Source organism: Epinephelus fuscoguttatus, linkage group LG9 (assembly GCF_011397635.1).
Source record: "Epinephelus fuscoguttatus linkage group LG9, E.fuscoguttatus.final_Chr_v1".
Taxonomy (NCBI): domain Eukaryota; kingdom Metazoa; phylum Chordata; class Actinopteri; order Perciformes; family Serranidae; genus Epinephelus; species Epinephelus fuscoguttatus.
In genome coordinates, this window is record NC_064760.1 from 42,330,721 (window position 1) to 42,356,200 (window position 25,480).

The window sequence follows — 25,480 nt, forward strand, 5'->3', positions numbered from 1 at the left end:
TTGCCTTTTCTGCCCAGTTGGTAATCCAGCGTCAGATTAAACAATAATATACAACACACCCATAATTACAGAAACTAGCATTATTTCTAGTCAGTGTTATACATGTTGTTTTACTGAGTTGTTTTTCCTTTTTTTTTTATAAAAAAGAAAAAAAAAGCTGGCTGTTTCCGTTGTAAAATGAAACAGGAGTCTGCAGTTGGTGGAGCGCAGCAGGTATCAGGAGAACAATTTACAAACCTCCCAAAACTCCCTGCCTGGTCATCTGGTTCTACATTAGAGGATGAATGGCTGTAATCATTAGGATCTGGTAGTGTTACTGGCTTTAGCTGATCTGCAGTTTCAGGAACTGTGAATGATAATTAAGAAAGGTATTTTTGAGTATTATATATGATGTGTAATTACAATTCCAGTTAACTTTATAGCTGAGATGAACATTCACCAATATGCATATGTAGTAAAGACTCTCTCTCTGTGCTGGGGTGCACCAGCTGTAAGGACACTATGAAATGCCTGAGTCGTGACTTGCTGTGAGCAGCTGCGTATCACAGCCTGCGAGGCTTCAAGGTTATATTTACAGTGTGTTGTGTGTGTTGTTGTGTGAAACAAAGGAGCCATGTTAATTGTTGCAGCTGAGTGCTCTGTGTGAAGCCTGAGAATGTTCCTCAACAGCAGTAATAAAAATGAAAAACCTACAATCTTGTGGGGGTATTCTGGGCTCTAGTATAGTTTAGTATTAATAAAGGCTATTATGATGATAATGGTGTTGATGATGATGATGAGGACAATGTGGTGGTGGGTATGAAGATGTCTTACCCTTAAAGAGCTGGTACATTCCAGGCACTATGATGAGGCTGATGGCCAGCAGCTTGCTGAAGGTGAGGAAGATTTGAATCCTAGCTGTCCACGTCACGCTCATACTATTCAGATACATAACAGAAGCTACAGGAACAGAAAGAGAGGCAGGAATTAGGTTGCTGTTGACATGATTTATGTCCTGTGACAACATTCAATGCCAACGCAGCAAGTAGTGTGTCCCTCACAGAGCAAATCAGAGTTAGGATGTGGAGATCACGATGGTGAATGGACATGAGGCATACTTTCATGTATAGACCATAGTGTGTGCCCCATCACAATTCAACAGTTTATGCTTACATGTTTTTCACCAGACCTGGGTGTTTAGTAACGACCTGTTGCTGTGTTTACAGCTGATTTTTAGGCACAAAAAGCAGTTGTTATTTAGCAAGACACTGATGCTTTTCCTTGTGAGACTGTGCCCTCAAATAAGATAAAACATGATCTCTTTCCAACCATAACCAAGTGGTTTTTATGCCTACACCTAACCACACATTTAAGGAAAACTAAAGAAAAATTCAACATTAACTTCATCTATCCAAATTTGGGGTAAGGCATGACATAAAACAATAGTGCTCACTCTGTCTCTGGTGGCTGCTTCAAAATCTGCTATTTTCAGCATGGGCAGTTTTTATTGGTTGCTGTCACCAACTACAAACCAGAGAACCTGCGTTTGTGTTACTATGCATTTAAGTCTTACTTCTCACTTGGACAGAGGTGTCCAGGAGACTACGGTTGGACTGTTGGACAAATATTTTGAGGTTTGGCTAAGTACATGGCCGTTTTTGGTTTTGTTTGTTTTAAAGATATTTTTGGGGGCATTTTGTCTTTAATGGACAGGACAGCCAAGTGTGAAAGGGGTAGAGAGAGAGGGGATGACATGCAGCAAAGGGCCACAGGCTGGACTCAAACCCAGGCTGCTGCGGCAACAGTCTTGTACATGGGGGGCCTGCTCTATCCACTAAGCCACCAATGAAGAACTGAAGAACTGAAGCATTATTGATGTTAAAGAGCTGTTGGTCACTGTCTGTCCTCTACAACATTGCATTTATGTTGCCATATTGTCCATTGTTTACTGTAATATTTCACCAGAAACAGTTTGCAGTTCACATACTACTGATTTCATATGAAAGTTGTAGACATACTAAAAACTCACATACAGTTTTGACCTACTAAATAGCATGTTAGTACTGAATTTTGGACACAGCCTTAGTTTTACAAAGAAACCTTAAAGAACCCTGTCTCCAAAAAGTTTTTTTTTTTTTTTTTTTTGTTTGGAAGCATATGGTTCAGGGTAAAACCTCAGCCCCTCAGAAAGATGCATTTTGGAGCCTTTATTTTTAAAAGTGTATGCTACTTGGGTACAGGTTTGAGGTACATTAATTTCAGTGTTTCATTTACTGTGTGTACTGTTTACATACCACAATCAATTTACAAATCATCAGCAAACAAAATATGGTACGGTATAAACTAACAATACCTCAAACTGATGCCAACTGCATGCAACAGTAAATGTTAAAGCGTCACTAACAATTAACCAATAATAAAAAGTATACCAATAAAATAACATATACTTGATTGAGTGTGACTTTATGTGTGTGATAGTTGTTGAAAGTCTGAATGCGTTTTCTTGTGATCTTGTGTATAATTTGTAGACTCTTTTGCAAAAAACATCTTGATTTCAATGAGATTTCCTGAATTAGTAAAGCTTAACTCTGTAACACTTGTGGGGGTCACTTTTCCATACTAAGTACTTTTTTCTTAAGCATTTTGCTTATGATTATTGTGTCCTTTCAAGATATGATAAGATTAATCTTTATTTATCCCAAGGTAAATCCCAAGCTGACTGTTGCTGGCTGCCACTCAGAATTGTACTTAAGTACAATTTTGAATGTGGAGCTTTTACTAGTGATGGATGGAGTGTTGTTAATATTGTGGTAATGTTATTATTAATAAGGTTAAGGTTCTAAATACTTCTTTTGCTCTCTAGCCGCACTCCCCGATTTTGTTTTTATACTGCCAATGCTGAAAGGAGACTGATTGGGCTTTCCTGCAAATTTGCACAATTCTTGTTTAAAAAGGGCTTCTCATTGTCTGTCTCTAACTGTACAGTTTAATTCCTGCTATCTGGAGTGCACATTTCCTGTCATTTACAAACCAGGTTACAACAGGTCAAAAACACAATATCATATATTACATATTGTCACACTGATGTATTAATGTAACAGTGGTAAGGTTATACGTACTTATGCTCATGGCAGTGGCCAGTTTGACAGCTACAGGGGGGATATCACAGGGCATGAACAGAGGCTCCAGGATATACTGACCAAAGGCCAGAGAGATGACTGCCATCGCTGCAGGCCTGGAGGACACACACACACACACACACACACACACAAAGAGTGGTTGACACACAAACATACTAATACTAGCATACTACAAGTTAAGTGCAAACATATAGGATCATCAGTCAACACTGTAGCTCTACAGAGCTTTTTAGCATCAGCATATTATATTGGTTTTACAGTCCACAACTCTGGTAAGAGAGCTCTGGTAAACTCACTGTACAGTAACTGCACTGCAGCAAACAGCAGACAGACACAGTTAGAGGCTAGCTGGTTAACAAAGTGGAGCATTTAGCAGCTGAAGAGACAGATACCTTAGGAATTAGTGAAGACCAAAAACAGAGCTAAAAGACACAGTTATCAGGTGGACACTAACGTGAATGATCATTCATTCATTATCCGGAACCACTTATCCTGTTATGGGAGGGCTGGAGCCTATCCCAGCGGACATTAGCTGAAAGGCGGGGTACACCCCAAAGAGGCTGCCAGACTGTCGCAGGGCTGTCACATAGAGAAGACAACCAACAGCTGTCTGCTAACATGTCACCAATATGTTGTTGCTGTGTGTCCCTCAGCTTGATTTGCAGTTCTGTTGCCCCCCCCCCCGTGGCCAAAATTGATGGTTGTAGCATAATTAAGATAATGCAGAAAAAATATTTCATCTGGTTTCTGTGCTGTTGATAATGCATTTTACATTTTTAAATCAGTCTCACAAAAATTCCTGACTTAAATCTGCTTTTTTAATGGTGATAATAGTAAATATAGAAAATACTATATAATAATAATAATTTTTGAAAATATATAATAAGGGGCGGCATAGTGGTGTGGTGGTTAGCACTCTCGCCTCACAGCAAGAGGGTTGCCGGTTCAATCCCAGGTGTGGGAGCCCCTCTGTGCGGAGTTTGCATGCTCTCCCCGTGAACCCCGTGGGTTCTCTCCGGGTACTCCGGCTTCCTCCCACAGTCCAAAGACATGCAGGTTAATTGGTAACTCTAAATTGTCCGTAGGTGTGAATGGTTGTCTGTCTCTATGTGTCAGCCCTGCGATAGTCTGGCGACCTGTCCAGGGTGTACCCTGCCTCTCGCCCAATGTCAGCTGGGATAGGCTCCAGCCCCCCCGCGACCCTCAAGAGGATGAAGCGGTTAGAAGATGAATGAATGAATGAATGAATGAATAATATATATTATAGAATGATCAAAAATGGAATACAGTTAACAGTATTTGATATGTGACTACTTGTTATTACACGACCAAAGTCCCCTTTTTAGGTCAAGTGATGACAACTCCGCAATCTCCATAACTGAGCAATCTTCACTGATTAACATTGTGACGTGTGGTCAGAGGCTCGAGAGGTGGACAGAGATCTAGCTAGTAAGTGGATTGGATGTTTTTGTTTGAATGTTTGTTTTGATTTGTTTTGTTTACATCAAAGTATTATTTTTACTATTTTCATGTCATGAATGAACTTTAATGCTCAGTTTTTCCAATTAAATTCTGTAGAGAAGGCAGAATAATCCATACTTAACTACTAATAATAGTAGTAGTAGTAATATGTGATAAACAATAATGTTAGGAGAATATATCTGGTTACAGAAATAGAGTCTGCTCATCCCCTTCTTGTACACAACGTTGGTGTTGGCCTTCCAGTTCAGTCTGTTGTCAACGTGGATGCCAAGGTACTTGTCATCCTCGACCATGTTGATGTCCTCTCCCCGTATGAACCGGGGTTGAGAAGTCGTCCTCTTCCTTCTGAAGTCAATCACCATCTCCCTGGTCTTGGCCACGTTCAGCAACAGCTCATTTCTTCCAGCCCACTCCACAAAATCATCCACCAGTGCTCTGTACTCCTCCCGTCTATCACTTATACACCCAACCACTGCAGAGTCGTCAGAGAACTTCTGCAGGTGGCATGACCCAGAGTCATACTGAAAGTCTGTGGTGTGCAAGGTGAAAAGGAAAGACAGAACAGTCCCCCGTGGAGCTCCTGTGCTACTAACCACCATGTCAGACAGGACACTGCACAGTCGGACAAACTGTGGTCTGTCTGTCAGGTAGTCAGTAATCCAGGAAATTGTGGATGTGCTGACCCTCATTGCCTGCAGCTTCTCCCTCAGTAGCAGTGGCTGGATGGTGTTGATTGCACTGGAGAAATCAAAAAATGTGATTCTCACAGTGCTGCAGGGTCCATCCAGGTGCGAGTAAGCTAGCTGCAGCAGGTAGATGATGTCATCGTCCACTCCCAGGTGAGGCTGGTAGGCAAACTGCAGAGGGTCAAGCAACGATTTCACCTGCGGTCTCAGGTGGGCCAAGACCAGTCTCTCCAGCACCTTCATCTTGTGAGATGTGAGGGCAACTAGTCGATAGTCATTGAGGCCAGATGATGTTGAGTTGGGGACAGCTGGCAGAACCCTTGGGCATTGGGGAAGTCTCTCCAGCTGTCTCCTAACCTGGCCTGTAGTCACAGTCATGTGGGGGAGGGTGCATGATGTTTCCTCTGTTGTGTGGGAGGGGGAAGGATGATGCAAAGGTGGTGTGTCTGTGTCCAGAAAGCTCACCGGGGGGGTTGAGGGGTTGAGTGGGGGAATGACTGAAGCACTGGGAGTAGAGAGGGTGTGTGGAGGTCTGGGTGTGTGACAGCCAATGGCAGCCTTACAGCCAGTCTATATACAGTCAGATTAACCTAAGGCACTATTTAGCATCTTTATGAAACAAACTAGGCTTTCAAATTACTCCAATGCAAACCCATCTGCAGCTATTCTCGATGCTGAGAACAAATGACATAGTATAAAAAGTGACAAAGTGCATGGGTTAACAAAACTGAAATTTCAGCCAGGAGAGCGCAGTTCATGTCCCGTTGAAACTAAAAGTCAGCGTTGCTCTAATGTAACGTTATTTAATTACGTGCACAACTCGTGTGAAACCAATAGTCACCATTATTTTAAGGTAATGTTACATAACTTACGTATGGTAGTCGGTTGTGCGCACAAACAAATGTACTTATTTTAACCCCCAAAATTATATATTTTTTAAATCCAACCAAGTAGTCGCCTAAACCTAACCGTGACCGTTTCACAAATTAACCATGTTACAACACGTTTCATTTGTGCATCACATAGAGACACTAAAGGGTGCCCTGTGCAAAGCTATGAGAGGCCAAGGGGCATGACAAAGTGTCAATATTTAATGACTTGGGTACACAAACAGGTTGCACCCCTGTAACCCCACTCTGAGCCCACTTGGCCATTTCAGCTCTAATATACTTATGTGTAAGTTCTGTTGTAGCATGTATTATGTAGTTATTCAGTGTGTGTGTGTGTGTGTGTGTGTGTGTGTGTGTGTGTGTGTGTGTGTGCGCGCGCGCTATGAGCCTGGCTTCAATAAGAATCAAGTGAGGTTGGCTGGTCCCACAGGCTCATCTTATAGCTCATCAGTGTTTCCCTCTTCCTTTCCCACAACAGCCACTGAGCTGTTGAAGCTGGGGAAATCTCCCTTTGTCTCTCTCATTCTTGTTTTCATTCTCTAGCTCTGTCTCTGTTCATTTCCCATGGTTTCTATTGAGTCCGACTTGCCCGAGGCCAGCATAAAATTGGGCAGCTCAGGATAGCCACTAGAGTGTTTATACTACTCACCCTGGCTGTGTACATACACAGCTTTACACAGAACACTTTCTCACCTTACTGGTCTAAACTAAACTCAGTATCTCACCTCACGAGGTCACAGCCAGAGAGAGATTTTAGTGTGGTGGGCTCAGTCACCCTACACAGTCTAAAAAAATCTTCTGAAACACAGATCATATGCTGGGAGAACAAATATTCATCCATCATTAATTGCATTATGTGCAAATTGGATTGGACTGAAACTCTTTCTCCCTGTAGAGTTAAAGGTGGCTCTGAAAAGGGGTGTAGCTTGTTCCATCATAAGGAATGGCAGCTGTAGTCAACTTAGATTCACAGCACTTACAGTGGGTCTCAGCGGAGACCATCTCTGCATCATCATCATCCTCTCTGTTGTCACATCACCAGTAAATAACTACATGCACTATTTACAGCAGTATTTAGGAGCTATGACAAGGCAAGGGTGTGACACAGAAGTAGTGTATTTAGCTTTGGTATAGAGATCCTGTGTGTTTGGAACATATGAATTGGGCCCTGATCACACATACAGTGTTTTAGCAGCTGGAGGTGGCTTTTTGTAACTGTTTTATAGATTTAGCATGCATCTGTTGGTTAGTCACTGTTGAGAATGAGAATGAAACTTTTTGCTTGCCGTTTTTGCATTGCTACCTGCCTCGTGTTTCTGTGCTCTAGGTGCCTGGTGTTTTTGTCAGAGCGCACTGAACTCCTCGAGCTGAAAAAGTGCCACAAGTCATCTCCACTTTTTTCCCATTGTCCAATCAGATGATTTGAGAGGCGGGCCTTCTGTGGTGGTCACAACATGTTTGCAGTTGGTAAACAGTGGTGGAGAAACTGGTGGTAGTGGTTACTGGATACCCAGAGCTTTACAACGACTTTACAACCCACAGTTACCACAATCTCAATAGAAAACAGCAGCCATGGAAGCATAAGTGCATAAGTGGCTTGAAATGGCCATTATGAAGGTGAAGCTCCTGGACCAACTGGTGGTAATCCCCATGATTCACCCTCATTTTTAGGGTCTCATGTACCCACACAGATCTCCGTTCCTTGTTTGTTTGATTGATTACATTGGAAGGTTAGGGTAAGGAGGTGATGGGAGGTTTGCCTGGCAACAATAAAAAGGTGCAGCAAGCCTTTTTTCATAAGTGGCTTTCAATTAAAAAAAGGCAGTACAGTGCGCCTCGTGCAACTGGACCCGTAGTTAATACAAACATATTAATGAATGCAGTTTTAAGGTTAGGTTCCGTAAACCCGATGTAAAGAGGCAGACATTACCTTATAGCGATAAGATCAGCCCATAGCCTTACGAAAGCCATCTGAGGTCCAAAGGCTTCCAGTATATATGTGTAATGTCCACCAGACTTCTTAATACAAGTGCCAAGTTCAGCGTAGGACAGGGCTCCTGCAGGGACAGAAGTGACAGATTAGCTCTGGCTCTGAAACAAGAAGGCAGGCAAAGAACAGTCCCAAGGCTTTTAAACTGTCTCAGCTACATCTATAGAAATGTACAGTCCCCCCCCGGGCCCCATGATCACCCAGATATATGACTGTGGGAGCCTTTCAGGATCTCAACCCATAAGTTAAGGAAAACAGTTTCAGGTGGACACATTTTAATTACAAGTATAGGGAACATGAATTAAGGGAAGCAGGAAAGGGGTTAAGGAAGGGATCCTGTGCTTGGACCTTTCATTACTGTACAAAAACTGAAGGATTTAAGGATACAGCAACAATATATGCTCTAAAAACACAGATGTGCACAGTATTACTTCAGCACTGCCTCCTGCAGCTCCAATATTTAATCCCTCCTTACTCGAAAGGTAGGTACATCTATATAGTACAACCTATACAACCAATACAGTACAAAGATGAGATATAAAATGTTCAAACTGATAAACTTTATTGTTTTTTGTAAAATATACACACATTCTGAATTTGATGTCTGCAACATGTTCCCAAAATGCTGGGAAAAACAACAAAAAAACAGAAAACACCTGTTTGGAACATTTCACATGTAAACATGTTAACTGGGAACGGATGTTGGTATCATTATTGGGTATGAAAAGGGCATCCTTGAAAGGCTCAACTGTTAACAAGCAAGGATGGTCACTTTGTAAAAAAAAAACATGCACAGACAATAGTCCAACGGTATTAAGAACATTTCTCAATGCACAAATGCAAAGAATTTATGGACTTCACCATCTGCAATCCATAATATCATCAAAAGATCTGGAAAATCTGGAGAAATAACAGGCAAGGCTGATAACCAGCATTAAATGCCTGCGACCTTTGATCCTTATGGTGGCTTTGCATTAGAAAACCGACATGATTGTCTAAAAGAGAAAGAAGTCCAGACTCTACCATACAAAGTAAAAGTTAAAGCCACATATCAACAACATCCAGAAACACTGCTGGCTTCTCTGGGCCTGAGCTCATCTGAAATGGACTGAAACAAATTGGAAAAGTATGCTGTGGTCTGAGTCCACATTTCAGATGGTAATCTTGGACATTGTGTCCTCCAGGCTAAAGAGGAAAAGGACCATCTAGATTGTAACCAGCTCAAAGTTCAGAAAACACCATCTATGGTAGTATAGAGGTCTGTCAGTGCCCATGGCATCATAGGTTACTTGCACATCTGTGGAGGCACCACGAATGCTGAAAGGTACATACAGGTTTTGGAGCAACATATGCTGCCATCCAACAGTGCAGTTCATAGTGAAAGAGTGCAGGTACTAGACTGACCTGCCTGCAGTCCAGACCTGCCTCCCACTGAACATGTGTGGCACATTATAAAGCACAAAATGCAACAACAGAGAACCCTGGACTGTTGGGCAACTAAAGCCATATATCAAACAAGAATGGGAAATAATTTCACCTATAAAACTTCAACAGTTCCCAAACACTTACTGAGTGCTGTTAGAAGAAAAGGTGATGTCACACAGTAATAAACATGCTCCTGTCCCAACATGTTGCAGGTATTAAACTCAGAATCAGTGTTCATTTACAAAAAACAAGTTTGTTAATTTGAACATTAAATATCCTCTCTTTGTACTGTATTCAACTGAATAGAGGTCAAAAAGGACTTGCAAATCATTGTATTCTATTTTTAGTTTTACACACTGTCCCAACTCTTTGGGAATCGGGGTTGTTCATTCCCAACTATGTTGTACTGACAAACCCTATCGATGTCTGCCTCATGTTCATGGAATTTTCTGATTGAACAAAAGTGCTACGTTCATGTACGACAGTGGAGTCACAGGCAGGGGAGTTGGAGTGGATGGAGGATGTAGAGGGACTTGGTTCACATCCAGACTTCTGTCTTCGGTTAGGTTTAGGCAACAAAAGCACTTTGGTTAAGGTTACAGAACAACTGTGTTTTCTGTGAAATGTTAAATACATTGTGTCTGACTTTTTCAGTATTAAACCAGTCTATGATCTTTCTCTAACCATAACCAGGTGCTGTGGGTGCCTAAACACACATAACACGTAAAGCCTGTTTAGACCTGGTATTAACGTGGGGTGATCTGATCACAAGTGGACAGCAGAGACACATTGCTGTCCACACCTGTGTCCATCATGTGTCTCTCGCTGATCACTTGTGTTCAGATTTTGTCTCTGTGTCAGTTATTTCAACCACATTTTTGCTTGCTGCTCTGTGGCATGTTCACTAGACCTGTTAGTGGTTGTGTAGGTGCAGCCGGAGATATCGATGTTCGACAAGAGTCCTTTCATAGGGCAATATAAGGGATTGATTACTCCTTGTCAGGGAGGCATTAAGACACATAAAAACACATTAGTGTTTGTTTACACTGGAAAAGACGTGGTCAAATGCGTCCGAGACCACCTCCGCAAGTGATTTGAGTGATCAGATCACATTTTGCGGTGTCCACTTGTGATCGGATCACCCAAAACATATGTTAATACCAGGTCTATGCAGGACCATAGAAACAGACAACCATTCATGATCACATTCACACTTACTGTCAATTAATAGTTACCAGTTAACCTAACCTGCATGTGTTTGGACTGTGGGACTGTGGCAAACTGGAGAACCCATAAAAATCCCACATTGACAAGAGGAGAAGATGCAAACTCCACAAAGAAAGGCTCCAGCAGTTTGGAACCCTCTTGCTGTGATGTGACAGTGCTAACTACTGCACCACTGTGCTGCCCCTGCACCACCCTGACACCCGCAAATAAGTTGAGTATAAATATAATTTGTAAGAGACAATACGTTCACATACACAGTTAAGTCAAACTACGGTTACAGCTCGACTAGGCCTTTTAATTGGACTACTGTCCTTGTCCCACTATCCAAGCCAGGAGCAGAATCGATTTATTGACCGAAGTATGTCCAACTCGGCCACTTTAAGTGGCGATATGTTCCCTTTCAGTTTGTGAGTATTGGACCTTTTTCCTGGTTGACCTATTACATTACAGACCAAACAATTCACAGACAAGTTAGCTACGGTTAGCTAGCAGCAAACGGGTACCATGGTGGACAACTTTACAGCTCTGTGCATTTCATAAGTGCTGTGCACTCTTTCCACTGACTTAACATGAACTGTGTCTCCCTGTCCATCCAAAAATGTACAGCTCTGGATGTAAATTGTTACCGGTTTCTTCTTCTGTTCCGCATTTAATGATATTCGACTTCCAGGTCACAGCCCTGGGTGGAAACTGTGGATCATGTGCAGAGCACCTAGACCAGTTTGGGTCTGATTGACTGCATACACGCAGGAGGAATTTGACTCCCAACTGCATTACCTGGGTGTGTTAAACTGACTTTGAGAAATTCGATTTGGTATGATTTCAGTTAGACTAAAATGTTAACATGAATTTTAAAAGCAGTGATGGGAATAACGGCGTTATAAAAAAAACAGCGCTACTTTTTTCAGTAACAACTAATCAAAAAAGTTACTGTCTCCCCTGTTATAACGCCATTACCGTTACTCACAATAAAATGCGCCTTTACTCGGCTTCACTTGAGTTCACTGAAGCAACTTTCACCCAAGCAAGCTCCTTCTCAGCAGAGCTCTAAAGTTTTTTTCTTTGGTGAGGCCAGGTGAGGGGGAAGCATAGGTGATGATGATTGGCTTAGGGAGAGTAAAATTTCATCATAAACCGATCAGAGGCAGAGTAGGGCCGGTATTCACAAGCACACAAGCAGGGTTTGGGCTTGTTTTTTTGTGAAGTTGCTTACAAATATTGGTAGTCGCGGGTTGCGTTTTTTTGGGCTTGTTTCTAAAGTGGAGTTGCTTACTTGGGCTTGCTCTCTAAACATCGCCTTTCTCTATATATCCGTCTAATAAGTTATTTAAATGCATGATAGCATGTCGGACTGCAGGATGTTTCCACAGCTCCGCTCCCTCTGCCCCTCTCTTTCTCCACATAAACACAGGTGACGGTCAGTCAATGAGACTTTCACATTTGAATTGCGCCACACACACACACACACACACACACACACACACACACACACACACACACACACACACACACACAAAACAATGCAGTGTCGTGTAGATAAGTGTACAATGTTTTCTAATAATGATTTATTTCAATTTCATTTATTTAACATATTCAATGTTGAGTTTCATTACATACAGTTCCATTAAGGGGGGATGTCCAAACAATCTGACATATTTGAGCATTTTATAAAAAAGTAAAGCTATAGTTACTTTTCCAGGTAATTAGTTACTTCTATAGTGCAGTAACTCAGTTACTTTTTGGGGAAAGTAATGAGTAACTATAACTTATTACTTTTTTAAAGTAACGTTCCCAACACTGTTTAAAGTCAGATTTTAGTCGGACTAACACAATAAATTAATTTTTTCTAGTACTATCCAACACTCAGTATGTAAAAGTACTGAGCGTTGGGCATTTGGATATATGTTTAGCTTTTGATTTAACTGCTGCATGTAATTTCTAGGGAACCATAGCCCAACTTAACCCTGTTGTATTTTGGATACTCCCTTACTCCTCGAAATTTAAACCTGAAAATCAATCTTGCATGGAGAAACATCCTGCAATTCGATGAGTAGGGGAATAAATGTCTTCCTATTTCATAGTGCAGAAAGACTTAGATATTTATTCACTAACATTAACTATGAGACACACAGTAATCATTTGTCTATTTTTGTTATTATCATTATTCCGAAAATATAGTAATTGGTACATAGTACTGAACTCTCATTTTGGGCAGCATGAGCAGCAAGGACATGACTGCATTTTTCTCTACTTACAACACATGTATTGGACAAATTGTATATATATATATATATATATATTTTGTTCATATATTATATATATACATACATATACATATATATATATATATATAATATATATATATATTTTGTTCATATATTATATATATACATACATATACATATATATATATATATATATATATATATATATGTATATATATGCAAAATATATTTTTTCATTTTCCAGAAGAAAACTAATGAAAAAGATGTGCAGTATATGTGTAATATTTCGATGGGTTGTCAGCCTACATGGAGTTCAAGACACCCAAGGAGGATCCTTTTGAGGATTTATGATAGTGGAAGGACCATGCTAAAATGTTTCCTAATCTGGCAGTGATTGTGCAGATTTTTTTTTGCCATCCCAGCATTGAGTATAGACAGAGAAAGCAACTTTTACTACGCTGGATTTGTAATTCAAGAACAGGGAACCCAGCTTAATGTGAGTGACTGTAGCCTGTAGTAGTGTTTCCATCAGCCTGTTTAGATGTGCATCTAGCATCGCATCGGAAAATGTTGATGGAAACGGCAAAATTCAAATTAAAATGGATGGAGTGTCACCTGGACAATATGGAGATATTTGCATCTTGAAAGCCGGACTACAAATGTGGATAGACAGGGAGAAACACATGCAAGCCTAAGACGTGGTAAGATACGATATTACTCACTATATGAAGTGACTGACAACAAGATCTGTATAATGGGTTGTAAAGAAATTCATCAGGTTTTTGTTTTGTAGACAATTGATCTGTATTTATAGCATGATGGGATGACAGCATAGTGATGTGTGTGGTATCACTGGAAAGCTCTGGTCCTGCACTTTCATGTGATATGTGTGGCATTTCTGTGCAAGCCTGCATTCATGAGTAATCCATCCAAGAGTAATGTGTGTGCAAAGCTGTATGAAAGCTCTGTTATACATCATTTTATTGTAATTTTTCGCTGTGGAAACATTACTGACAAGTGCTTGGCCTTGTCAGAAAGCTACAGTTCCGCTGTTTCACGTGATATGCGTGGCTTCTCGCTATGATGCACGGTCGCGGAGAAAATCCACAGAGAAGAACGGGTGTGAATATGTGTCATTTGGGTCCATAGTCTAAACTACTCAGTTTCAACATTTTATTGAGAACATGTAGGAACAGTGCTGCACGTTAACTTTTGTCTGCACATTTTTTTGTCGCCATTGTTGCTGAGTCTGAGGGGCGAGTCATGCACTCTCCAAAATTTGGCACCAATTCATTTTAAGTGAATTGGTACTCGGTAGTACCGATGTGAATTGGTACCAAGTACAAAAAGTACCGAGTTTCGGTACCCAACCCTAGCAGCAACGGAGCGCAATTATCTACCAAGAGCTTCATGTTGAAATGTTAAGCAAGGGGTCTGACAAGCCATGGACTGCTTTGAGGAACAAGTGGAAAAGCCTTAAGCAAAAGTACCTGGCAGAGAATTGTGTGCTTTCCAAAAGTAGTTCAGGGGGCAGAGCGAAATTCAACTATCATGAACTTGACGACATCCTTGGCCAGAGGCCAATTGTGACCTCGCTGTTGTCCATGATCAACAGCAGCAGCAAAGGTTAGTAACGTTAGCTAACGTTAACCATGTTTACACATTCAGCCCTGGCTATGCGGGGGCAGATCTCTTGGGCAAGAGCGTTAATTAAAACGGTTTGCTGTCTTCTTCTCATGATGGCTCTTCTTATGGCCAAGAGAAGCTGAGCTGACAGCTCTACTTCCACTTGCCTGATTGTAAATAAGGCTTGCAGTCCTCTCTCCATGGAGAAAATGGAAATTATTGAAAGAAATATGAAAGCAGCCGGCTTGGATAGCTTGATATGTTGCGTAGTTGTGTAGTCATAGTGTAGTTTTCACGCTGCAAACATTTAATGGAAACACACGATTCGCATTTCTAAAAATGCACATTTCCCAAAGATTCGAATCACTTTTAGATGGAAACAAGGTTTGTGTGTGTTTAATCACGGGTGCGGGTTGGGTTGCAGGACTTTTAAATATGGGTGCAGGCAGGTGCGCCTTTGACTAAGACATAATGGCAGGTAAAGAGTCAGTCCTGATGCTGAGCTTTTCAGGTATGGACTGTGCTGGTTTTTAAAAATTGACCCATGCAGGACTCTGACATGTATGCCTTTGTGCAAGTGTGAAAGCCTGAGCTTTCCACATGATTTTTTTTTCATATTTGCACACTGATTTGTTTTACACATCTTCTTTGATGGCACAATTAGCATGTCTTCCCTTTTTCCTGTCTGCAGCCTCAGGTGGATCAAAACTGGATTCAGTTCCCTGATCACATCTGTTTGGAACCTGTGCAGAAATTTGTTCTTGGCCCATGTTGCATCCAAATTAAAGCTGGGGAGGTAATTATATTTTGGCATAATTTCACTTTTACTTGAGTAATTTTTTATGGGAGTAATTGGACTTTTACATGAGTTTCAGTACTCTACCGCTCGCTACTCAGGTGTGGGGATGATGCTGCACAGAAAGTGTATTTTTTTAAGCAGGAGCAAATACAGTCACTTATTTTACTATTCTGACACATTAAGGATTTGTGTTATTTTGGTTATTGAAAGTACATTCATCATAATAATTATATTGTATCTCTATTTTACATTCAGTGCCTGTTAGCAGGAGAACCCTGCCCTTCTGGGATGCTTCTGAAACGCGCTGCAGCGTGTCTGCTGGAATTACAAGAATTGTCCAGAGTAGCTGAGCAGCAAATCTGTGCTCTACTGAGTGCACTTTTAAAAATTTGAATAAGAAATTTGGTGTGCCACATTGCTAGAATTTTGTCTAGGATTCATATATTTTGTAACTTTCACCTCCACCAGCACCTTAGTTAAATGTAGCTGCTCTTAAACCAGGACAGACATCTCTTTGACCCACTGATCCACTTGTGAACCAACTCACCGAATAGTGACAGCACACCACAAGCGATCCAAACAATCAGGGACATTCCTATGCTGCCTGAGTGCTTCAGGATGCCCTTTGGAGAGATGAAGATCCCAGCTCCTATAATGCTCCCGATGATGATGGAGATCCCACGGAGCAGGGTCACCTTCTTCCCCAGGCCCACCTTCCTGTCACCCTGCGGTTTCCCACCAGGATCTGACTGAGCTCTATTTTGGTGCCCATTCGCTGCGACTTTTCCATCTTTTTGACTAGATGCAGGCCTTTTGGTCATTTTCTTAAACACCTATTAACACTCACAACCACACACGGTCTCCTCTTTTTCAAAGTGTATTTCACCTGGGATCTGTCCCTGTGGTCTAGCCCAGACACACTCAGATTGTGGGACTGGTGCAGACAGTTAAAAACTAAGTCCCAGAGAGTAAAGACCTCCCTCTCTCTCTCTCTCTCTCTCTCTCTCTCTCTCTCTCTCTCTCTCTCTCTCTCTCTCTCCACCACTCTTACTTAAAACTTTTTTTCTCTTGTTCCTCTTTCTCACTAACTCCAGTCTGTACTGCTGTCTCATCCTGTTTATGGTTTCCTGTGGTCCCTCCTTCCTTCTCTCCCTATTTCTATGAAGCCATTCAGTTACTTCTAAAAAAATCACCTCTGACTCACTAGGTGAGGTGCTCCTTTAATGCAAGCTTAAACATGACACAGCAAAAAGGGTTTCACTCTGTTATCAGGGTTACCTCATCCTGCATTAACGTAACAAAAGCTGTATGACTTCAGCTCTGGGATAGCTGTATTCATGGCAACATGTGGGTACCAGCTGGGAGAAGAAAAGCAGCCACTTAAAGGAGGTTTCGCACAGACTACCTTGGATTGTTGTGGGGTGTGGTACAGTGTCTTTGAAGGAACACAAACTAGGAAATGTGTTGGCAAACTTTCCAGTGTTGTTTTACTTGGAACAGATCCACTTATTACAACAAATGCAGCTCAAAGTTCTTCTCATGGTGACAACATGTTGAATCATGTTGAACATGTTGAATCACTGAAGAAAAGGAAGCAGAAAAAAAGGGTGAAAAAGGACAGATGCAGTAACATACAGCATACAGCAATGATTATGACACCAATACCTTCATGACAAAGCATTCATCAAAGCAATTTGTTTTTAAAAATGTTTCTTTAAAAGGATAGTGATATCTGATGTTCTAGTTATTGACTCTCTCTGAGGTTCTTAGGTATTCTTTCCCAATGAAGGGAATAGGAAATACATACGTAGATTCATTTAAAAAAAAAAAAAAAGCTGCTGGACATTGTAGGTTTTAGCAAATGTTACTCAAACAACTCTTTTAACCATGAGATATCCTTCTTTTTCCAGGAACTGTTTTTTTTAAGTGTGTAGGCTTAAAATATTGTCCGTTGGACAGATGTAAAGCTCTGGGTAGCCCAGCATTAAAATAATTCAAATCAAATCAAATCAACTTCATTTATATGGCACTTTTCATACAACAGTAACACAAAGTGCCTCACAGAGGTTAAAAACAACAAAGATCCAAAACAGAAAACAAAAATAAAAGAGAAAACCCAACCCTCCCACCCCACATAGAAATACGTAAATATACATACAGTATACGCACACACACACACACACACACACACACACACACACTATCACTAAAGAGACATGGCCGAGCACCGAGACCCGAGGCAAGGAAAAAGCCACCTCTGGGGGCCGTCCACACTGAGAGGGCCCACGGTCCACAGCCACAGGGAGCGCCGCCATAGAGACCTCCCCGACCCGGGCAGACATGAGGCTCCACACCAAGGTGCAGTGCCCTACAGCCATCCAGGTCAGAGCGGTCTCCCAACGGCACCCCCATTGGGAGACCAGGAACAACTCTCAGTGTGGTAGGCCCCTGTGAGGAAACACTGGTGCTAATAGCTGAGGGACTAAAACAGTAAGATAGGATAAAAGGTATAAAAAGAACCAAATAAACAAAAAGCTATTTAGCTCATAAAATTGAGTTAGTAGCTAGGTAAGAATGATCTAAAACAGAGACATAAAATGCATCAAAACTAAAACCTATAGGCTAACTAAAATAACAAAAGATAAAGGTTAAATGAGATAAGAATGTAAAAAGAGGAAGGGTAAGAATATAAAAAATAAATAAAAAATAGATAATAAATGGATAAATCGGTTATAAGAGGAATTTAAAATAGATAAATAAAGAGATCAGTTAAAAGCCTGATTAAAAAGATGAGTTTTGAGCCTCTTTTTAAAAACATCAACAGTCTCTGCAGCTCTGAGGTTCTCCGGCAGGCTGTTCCACAATCGGGGACCATAATAACTAAATGCCGCCTCCCCGTGTGTTTTAGTCCTAACTTGTGGTATGGTTAAAAGGCCGGTGCCAGAGGACCTCAGGGTCCGCGAGGGTTGATATGGTAAAAGCAGGTCAGATAAATAAGAAGGCCCAAGACCGTTAAGACATTTAAAAACTAATAAAAGAACCTTAAAATAGATCCTGAAACGCACGGGGAGCCAATGCAGCAATTTTAAAACTGGTGTAATGTGCTCCTGCCCTCTGGTCCTCGTCAGCACTCGTGCAGCTGAATTCTGTAATATCTGTAGATTTGAGATACACTTTTTGGGAAGACCAGAGAGCAGGGCATTACAATAATCTAACCTACAGGAGGTAAAAGCATGCATGAGCACCTCCGTGCTGGCCTGAGAGAGAAACGGGCGGACTCTGGCTATATTCTTAAGATGGTAGAAACCTGCCTTTGTTATGTTTTTAATATGTGAAATAAAACAGAGCTCAGGGTCAAAAATCACACCCAGATTTTTTACAGATTGTGTTGGTTTAAAATCCTGTAGTTTTGGTAAAAGTTTCTCTCTCTGGCCTTCAGGACCAATGACTAAAACCTCTGTTTTGTCCTGGTTGAGCTGCAGGAAATTCACTGCCATCCATGACTTGATATCTAAAATGCAGTTAAAAAGGGCATCAATTGGCCCTGTGTCATCAGGAGACACGGCGATGTACAGCTGTGTGTCATCTGCGTAACTGTGGGAGCTGATCCCATGCCTCCTGATGACGTCCCCCAGAGGAAGCATGTAGAGATTAAAAAGAGTTGGACATAAAATTGACCCCTGGAGGACCCCACACTTTATTTCATGGGTTCCTGAGGAACATGTATCCATACTTACAAAGAAGTGTCGATCAGTAAGGTAAGAGACGAACCAGTTAAAAACAGTACCAGAGAGGCCGACCAGGTGCCTCAGTCTATTTAATAAAATGTGATGGTCTACTGTATCGAAGGCGGCGGTTAGATCCAGTAGTACCAAGACTGTGAGTTTATTGTTATCTAAATTGCACCTGATGTCGTTTAAAATCTTTAAAAGGGCTGTCTCGGTACTGTGGTTCATCCTAAAACCAGACTGATACTTCTCTAAAGCGTTATTTGTATTTTAAAAATCATTTACTTGGTTAAAAACCAGTTTTTCTAAAATTTTGCTTAAAAATGGTAAGTTGGATACAGGTCGATAAATTGCTCTTCTTCAGAAGGGGCTTCACCGCCGTTTTCAAGGAGGCCGGGAAGACCCTGTCCGAAGAGAGCAATTCATCATGTACAGTAGCTGTTCCTCAAAGAATCCATAAATTTTTTTAAAAACCGGTGTGGGAATTGGGTCTAAAAGGCACGTTGTGGGCTTTACTTGGGAGAAAACTCGACCAAGTGTCCTCGCATCAACCAGGGCAAAACTCCCTCAGGTAAAAGCAATGATCCAGGTGTGTCGACAGTTAAAATCTGTTGCGATAAAAGACTGGATCTGATGTCATTGATTTTACTTCTGAAGTGGTCTGCAAAGTCCTCACACAGGGCATTGGTTGTTGTCTTAGGTGATCTGTTAAAATTACTGTTTGTTAAAATATCAATTGTGGAGAAGAGGAATTTGGGATTGTTTTTATTGTCAGAGATTAGTTTTTTGAAGTGAGAAATTCTTGCCTGTTTGACTGCGTTATTGTAGGTTTTGAGATGTTGATGTAATATTTTGTAGTGGACTGTTAGGTTTGATTTTCTCCATCTTCTCTCAGCACTCCTGCAGTATCTTTTCAGTTGTTTGATTTCCTGATTTCTCCATGGGGGTAGGTTTTGTTCTAATTGTTTTGATTAAAAGTGGAGCCACTGAGTCTAGCGTTGACTTGAGTTTGTTGTTAAAATTGTCCACAATAAAATCACAGGGTGCTGGTAAAATCTCTGCAGGAGTGCTCTGTAAAATCTGGATAAAATTTGCAGCCACTTCAGAAGTTAGGTAGCGTTTCCTTACTGTTCTCACCGGGGCCTCCTGTTGGTTAAAACTGGTGATGTTAAAAAACACACAAAAGTGGTCGGACACAGCCAGATCCACAACAGAGGACACACCCACGGACAGGCCATAGGTTATGACCAGGTCCAGGGTGCGCCCTCTGCTGTGGGTCGGCTGTGTGATATGTTGTTTAAAATCTAAACAGTTTAAGAGGTTTAAAAATTCTCTGGATACTGGGTCCGAGGTGTTGTCAATGTGTAGATTAAAATCACCAGTTATTAAAATCCTGTTGTAGGTGGAGTGAATGATTGATAATAATTCAGAGAAATCAATCACTAATCACTAATAAAAGTAGTGGAGTATTGGGGTGGTCTGTAATGCAGGTTATGCAAAGGATAGGAGGGCTGCTAAAAACAAAGGCATGATGCTCAAATGACGTGTAACTGCTAACAGAAACTTCATTTGAGGACATTGTGGTTTTTGTTACTGATGCAGTTCTGCCTCCTCTTTTACCTCCCCTAATAGAATATAAACAGTTAAAATTTGGTGGGGAAGCCTCGGTGAGAACAACAGGTGCGTCGGTGCCAAGCCATGTCTCTGCCAGGAGAATACTGTCTAGGTTATTGTCTAAAATTAAATCATTTATGATAAAAGATTTGTTTAAAAGGGAGCGTACATTCAGCACTGCCATTTTAATGTTTGTGCTGAACGTGCACTCTTCATGACTTTTCAAATGGATGTTAAAAACACGGTTAGGTCTAAAAACATTCCTGGGTTTCAACTTTCTAAGTGTAATGATAGTTTTTATGGTGTGAATGTCCTGTGTTTCCGGTTGCAGAGAAGGTGCTACTGAGGGAGAAGTGTGTGTGGTGCAATGTGTAGTGGAGGAGGGTGGAGGTGGGTGAGCAGTGAGTTAGGAGGTGGCTGTGGTGCAGGATCGGACGGTCAGGTCAGTGTTGATTGATAAAAGCCGTGATCCCTCCTGGTTTGGGTGGAGGCCGTCCCGTTTAAAAAGGTGGGGTCTGTTTAAAAAAGCTATAAAATTGTCCACAAAAGGAATACTTTTGGCCAAGTAGTATCCCTTCAGCCACAAGTGCAGCTGACGAAGGCGGCTGGTGGTGATGTCACCATAACGAGGTGGGGGAAGCGGGCCGGAAATAATTAGCCGCTTCCCCGTGTCCAGCAGGCGGTCCACCAGGGAGATGAAGTCCTGCTTGAGGACCTCAGACTGCTGGTTCCTGAGGTCGTTGATACCGGCCTCCAGGACCAGCGTGGAGGCCGAGCTGTGCCGTGCAGTCAGCTGGAGGGCGGAGGATGCAACCTCACTGACACGGGCACCAGGGTGGCAGAAGGTGCGGCCGTTGTGCACTTCCACGTGCCTGACCATGGAGGTCCCGATCACTAGCACAGAGGGGGTGCGCTGCTCCCGAGTGCGCGCCTCCGACTGCCTGGAGGTACGACGGTGACGGGATGGGGCCTGATGTTTGTGGCGCCGGGCCGCGGTTCTTCCTGACCGGGATGGAGGGGAGGGGTCAGGCTGGATGAGCAGACACCGATTCCTGGACTGGTGAGAGCCACGGCCAGCTGGATGTAGGCCTACAGGTTCCACAGGCAAGCTGGACGAAGCATCCACGGGAGGGAAGACCTGCAGGCTTAGGATGTCATACCTGTTATCCAGCGGCAGCTCCGGAGGCGGAGGAGGAGGAGATGGACAAGCCCCAGAGCCCCTGGCCACCACCGACCAGAGCTCCCTCGGCTTGAGTGGAGTTGAGCTCACCAGTGCTCCCGCTCCACCCTCCGTGATGAAGCACTGTGGCTCCTCGGGGCGAAGGCAGGAGGTGGAGAGTGCCGATGATTTGGGCTTGGTGCTTATGGAGTCAGTCCACGGCAGGGTGGTGTTGTTCGTGGCCGTCGTGCTGTGGCTCTGGCTACCAGCGCCGGATGCCGTCAGGTGAGCAATATGTTTCGCCTGGGTCGTGGCGACGGTGGTAAAATCCAGGAGGATCTTTTCCCTCCCCTTGAGGTTGGCCTGCAGTCCGGAGATGCTCTCCCTCAGTTTTGACAGGGTTGAAATGGGCCGAAATGTCCAAGGGGACCTTCCCCAATTTTAAGGGGGCAGTCCGCTTCAGGTGGTGAGTTGTAGGTCTCCCACAGTTAAACAATTTTTAAAAGTTGGCACCTCGCTAATGCGGTTCGGCTGGCGACTTCCGCGTTCACTTCTGTGGTAGTCTACGATCCATGACAACCACAGGCCCGATGGCTTAAAACCTTAGTCCATGTTTAAAAGTACATACTGAGAGCAAGTGGTTCGTTAATTAACTGCTTCTTCCTATTTACTGAACAAGGGAAAGATATCAGTCAGCTGTGACTGGTTGTTCCTCGTCACAACATGCGGTGTGTACCACTGTGTTCCAAAAGTTGAACTCAGTTTATCTCAGGGCGCACCCAAATAAATAGGCACTCTGGGACGTGTGTGTGCTGCAACTGCATTGTTCTGGCATTTCAGCGTGCCTGCCGTGCAACTACATTAAAAACAATGGATTAGAGGGTGCAAAAAAAAAGCAGCATGTGTACAAAGACGAATATAATGCAAAATGCACTTTTCATAGCTTTTCAACATAATGTCCCTGACCTTCCCTGCCCACTGAATCTACCTTGCTGTCTGCCACTGTGATTTCCTTGCTATCACAGACCTGGTAACACAGGAACAAAGCACGTTACTTGTTCTGTTGTAGGCTGTAAGAACCAACAGATATATTTTCATGTCTTTACTGCACAATAAGATTTTTAAAATACTTTAAAATTTTTGTCACTTGTCACTTGCTTCATTTTTCAGGCCCAGATGTTGCCACTTGGTTTAGAAGCATGAATGTAGTGAGATTTATGGCAGAAGTGCAACTAAACTTGGTCACAGTGGGTTGGTTGCAGAGACGCTGACAGCACAAATGCAGAAGACTGAAAGCACAGACCAATCAGAGCAGATTGGGCATTTCAAGGGGAAGGCCTTAGGGAAACAGGTGCTAAGAGCAAAGTTATTTTTGATGTATATGAAGCTAGTGAAAGTTCAGTCAGGAAGACTGTTCTTTTGCATGCTAAGCCTGTAATAATTTCTTGCTGTCATCGTCTGGGACTGTGAGTTGAGATATTAGCCCTATCGTTTGATCAAATTGTTCATTGTTAGCCTATCATCTTGCTTCTTTTGCCTTTAGTACATTCATGCTGCTGTTGTGCACACACTCCACCTCCCCGTTACCGTCTAATCTTCACAGATTCATCAGTCTATCAGTCTCAGCAGTCACCAGTCGCCACCAACCCCAGTATCTGAGCTAAGCACACATATCATCTGTTAATCTGTACACTTGCGATCTGTAATAAACAATTATCTTTACTTCAGTTACCCATGTCTCCTGATTGAACTTCTACTGTCTAATGTTTACATCCACGTTTGCTTTCAAGCTGTCTTCTTCTTCCCTGTCTTTGTTAATATGGTGCTAGATCAGTGTGAGGGATCATAAGAGAGAGTTTGAAGGAACAGGAGAAGAAAGCACAAAAAACATTTCCGTTGCTCATTTACAGAAATACATTTTTTTTTCTCTTCCACCTCATGTACACAGTTGCAATCTTGTCTGCTGTGGTTTAGAGATTAGAGATGAAACCACCATCCTCATTAATACCACGAAAAAGAGAAGTATTTTCTATCTGTCACAGGAAGACACTTGATTCGGTTTTTAAGTGACACGCTTTGGTACAAAAAGCAGGTTTAACTGGCCAACTAGATGTAATGATGAATAGAAACACAAATAGTTCTTTGACTAAGATGTTTTGTAATTAGACAAAATTCCAAATGATTCACCACAGTTCTTTTAATCATTTAAGAGCAACAAATAACGACTACTTTCATTATCAGTTCATCAACTGATAATTTCTCAATTAAACAACTTATCATTTGGTCTGTAAAATATCAGACATTAATGAAAATGATGAGCTGTATGGTGCATATGTGTCAGACTGATTTCATGTAAAAGCTGAGCATTAGTATAAACTAGTCCATACCCACTGAGTGCACAGTTGCCCACGTACAGTTTCACGTGGTGTGTGTTTGGGATACAGGTCATAGGAAATTGCAGATTAAATAGTCAACTGAACCCATTAAGAAGAGCAATGTATTCAGACAGAGTTTTTGAAAAACGTGGAACAGACAGAATGACTGACTGAAAGAATGACACACTGACAGTTTCCGTGATTATGTACAGCATACCATGGCATGACTTAGTCATACCAAAAATTAGAAAAAACCCCCAAAACATTCGGCCACAGGGGGAGCCACAGCGATCAGTCGCATTTTAGCCATTTTTAAGCATTTTTCTGTTGTTATAGCGCCACCCAGTTGCCAATGGCGGTTTTAGGCGGGGGCCAGCAGGGGCCAGAGCCCCCGTAACTCCGAGTCTGGCCCCCCCTGTGGCCCCCCCGCCGAGGAGTCGGAGGGGGAACGCGGAACTAAATCGTCTCAACAGGTTAAAGAGGCGCACCCAGTGAATCATGCAGAATACACCACACAAGAAGGAAAAGGGCCTGAGTTTTCTAGTGTTTAGTGTTTCCCATACATTGACTAATTTGCCCGGCCACAGTCTCCAAAAATTGGCCAGATATAAAATGCCTCCGGTAAATGAACGTCACTCTGTAGCGCACCGGCTGGAGCTCCTACTGGGAATTCTTCGGCTCCCCCCTCCCTCCCCCTCCCCCTCCCCGGCCTCACCACAGACGTCGCTCTCCTAGCGCTAATGTGAGCCTGAGTTGATAGAGCAGACCGCATTTCTAAGCGGAATATTGAGGAATACTGACATCCACTTAGTGAGCATTCTTGAAAACACCCAGAACACATCAGTAGAGAATTGTGTGGCTGTATTTAAGACAACTCTGAGCCTGCACGGCAACATACAGCACCATTGAGGTAAGCTCTGAAAACTTTTTCCTTTTCATTTGACTCATGCCTGTCACATCATGTTTGTGTAGTGATGTGAAATACGATCCGGAGTTTTCATGGGTCTTTTATTTTGAAAATCGACTGGATACTCTCGTCTTTTCTGCGCCTGACTTCCTGTTTGACTCATTTGGTCTGTGCAAATTGACGCGCCGTCAGAAATAGACCCGGAGCGGAGCGCCGAGCCGCTTCTAT

At 42.3% G+C, this 25,480-nt stretch overlaps 1 protein-coding gene across 1 annotated transcript in view; it reads right to left on the reverse strand.

Annotated features, from left to right (window-relative positions):
* The window catches only part of slc7a11 (solute carrier family 7 member 11), a 40,259-nt gene extending 23,864 nt beyond the window's left edge, over positions 1–16,395 (reverse strand). Inside the window, exons 1-4 of the mRNA XM_049585644.1 lie at positions 16,017–16,395; positions 8,108–8,234; positions 3,099–3,214; positions 814–939 (exon numbers count right to left, since the gene is read on the reverse strand). Of these exons, the coding sequence (XP_049441601.1) occupies positions 814–939; positions 3,099–3,214; positions 8,108–8,234; positions 16,017–16,290 (643 nt within the window). The 5' untranslated portion in view covers positions 16,291–16,395. The remainder of the gene's footprint in view (positions 1–813; positions 940–3,098; positions 3,215–8,107; positions 8,235–16,016) is intronic.
* Positions 16,396–25,480: the final 9,085 nt, after the last annotated feature.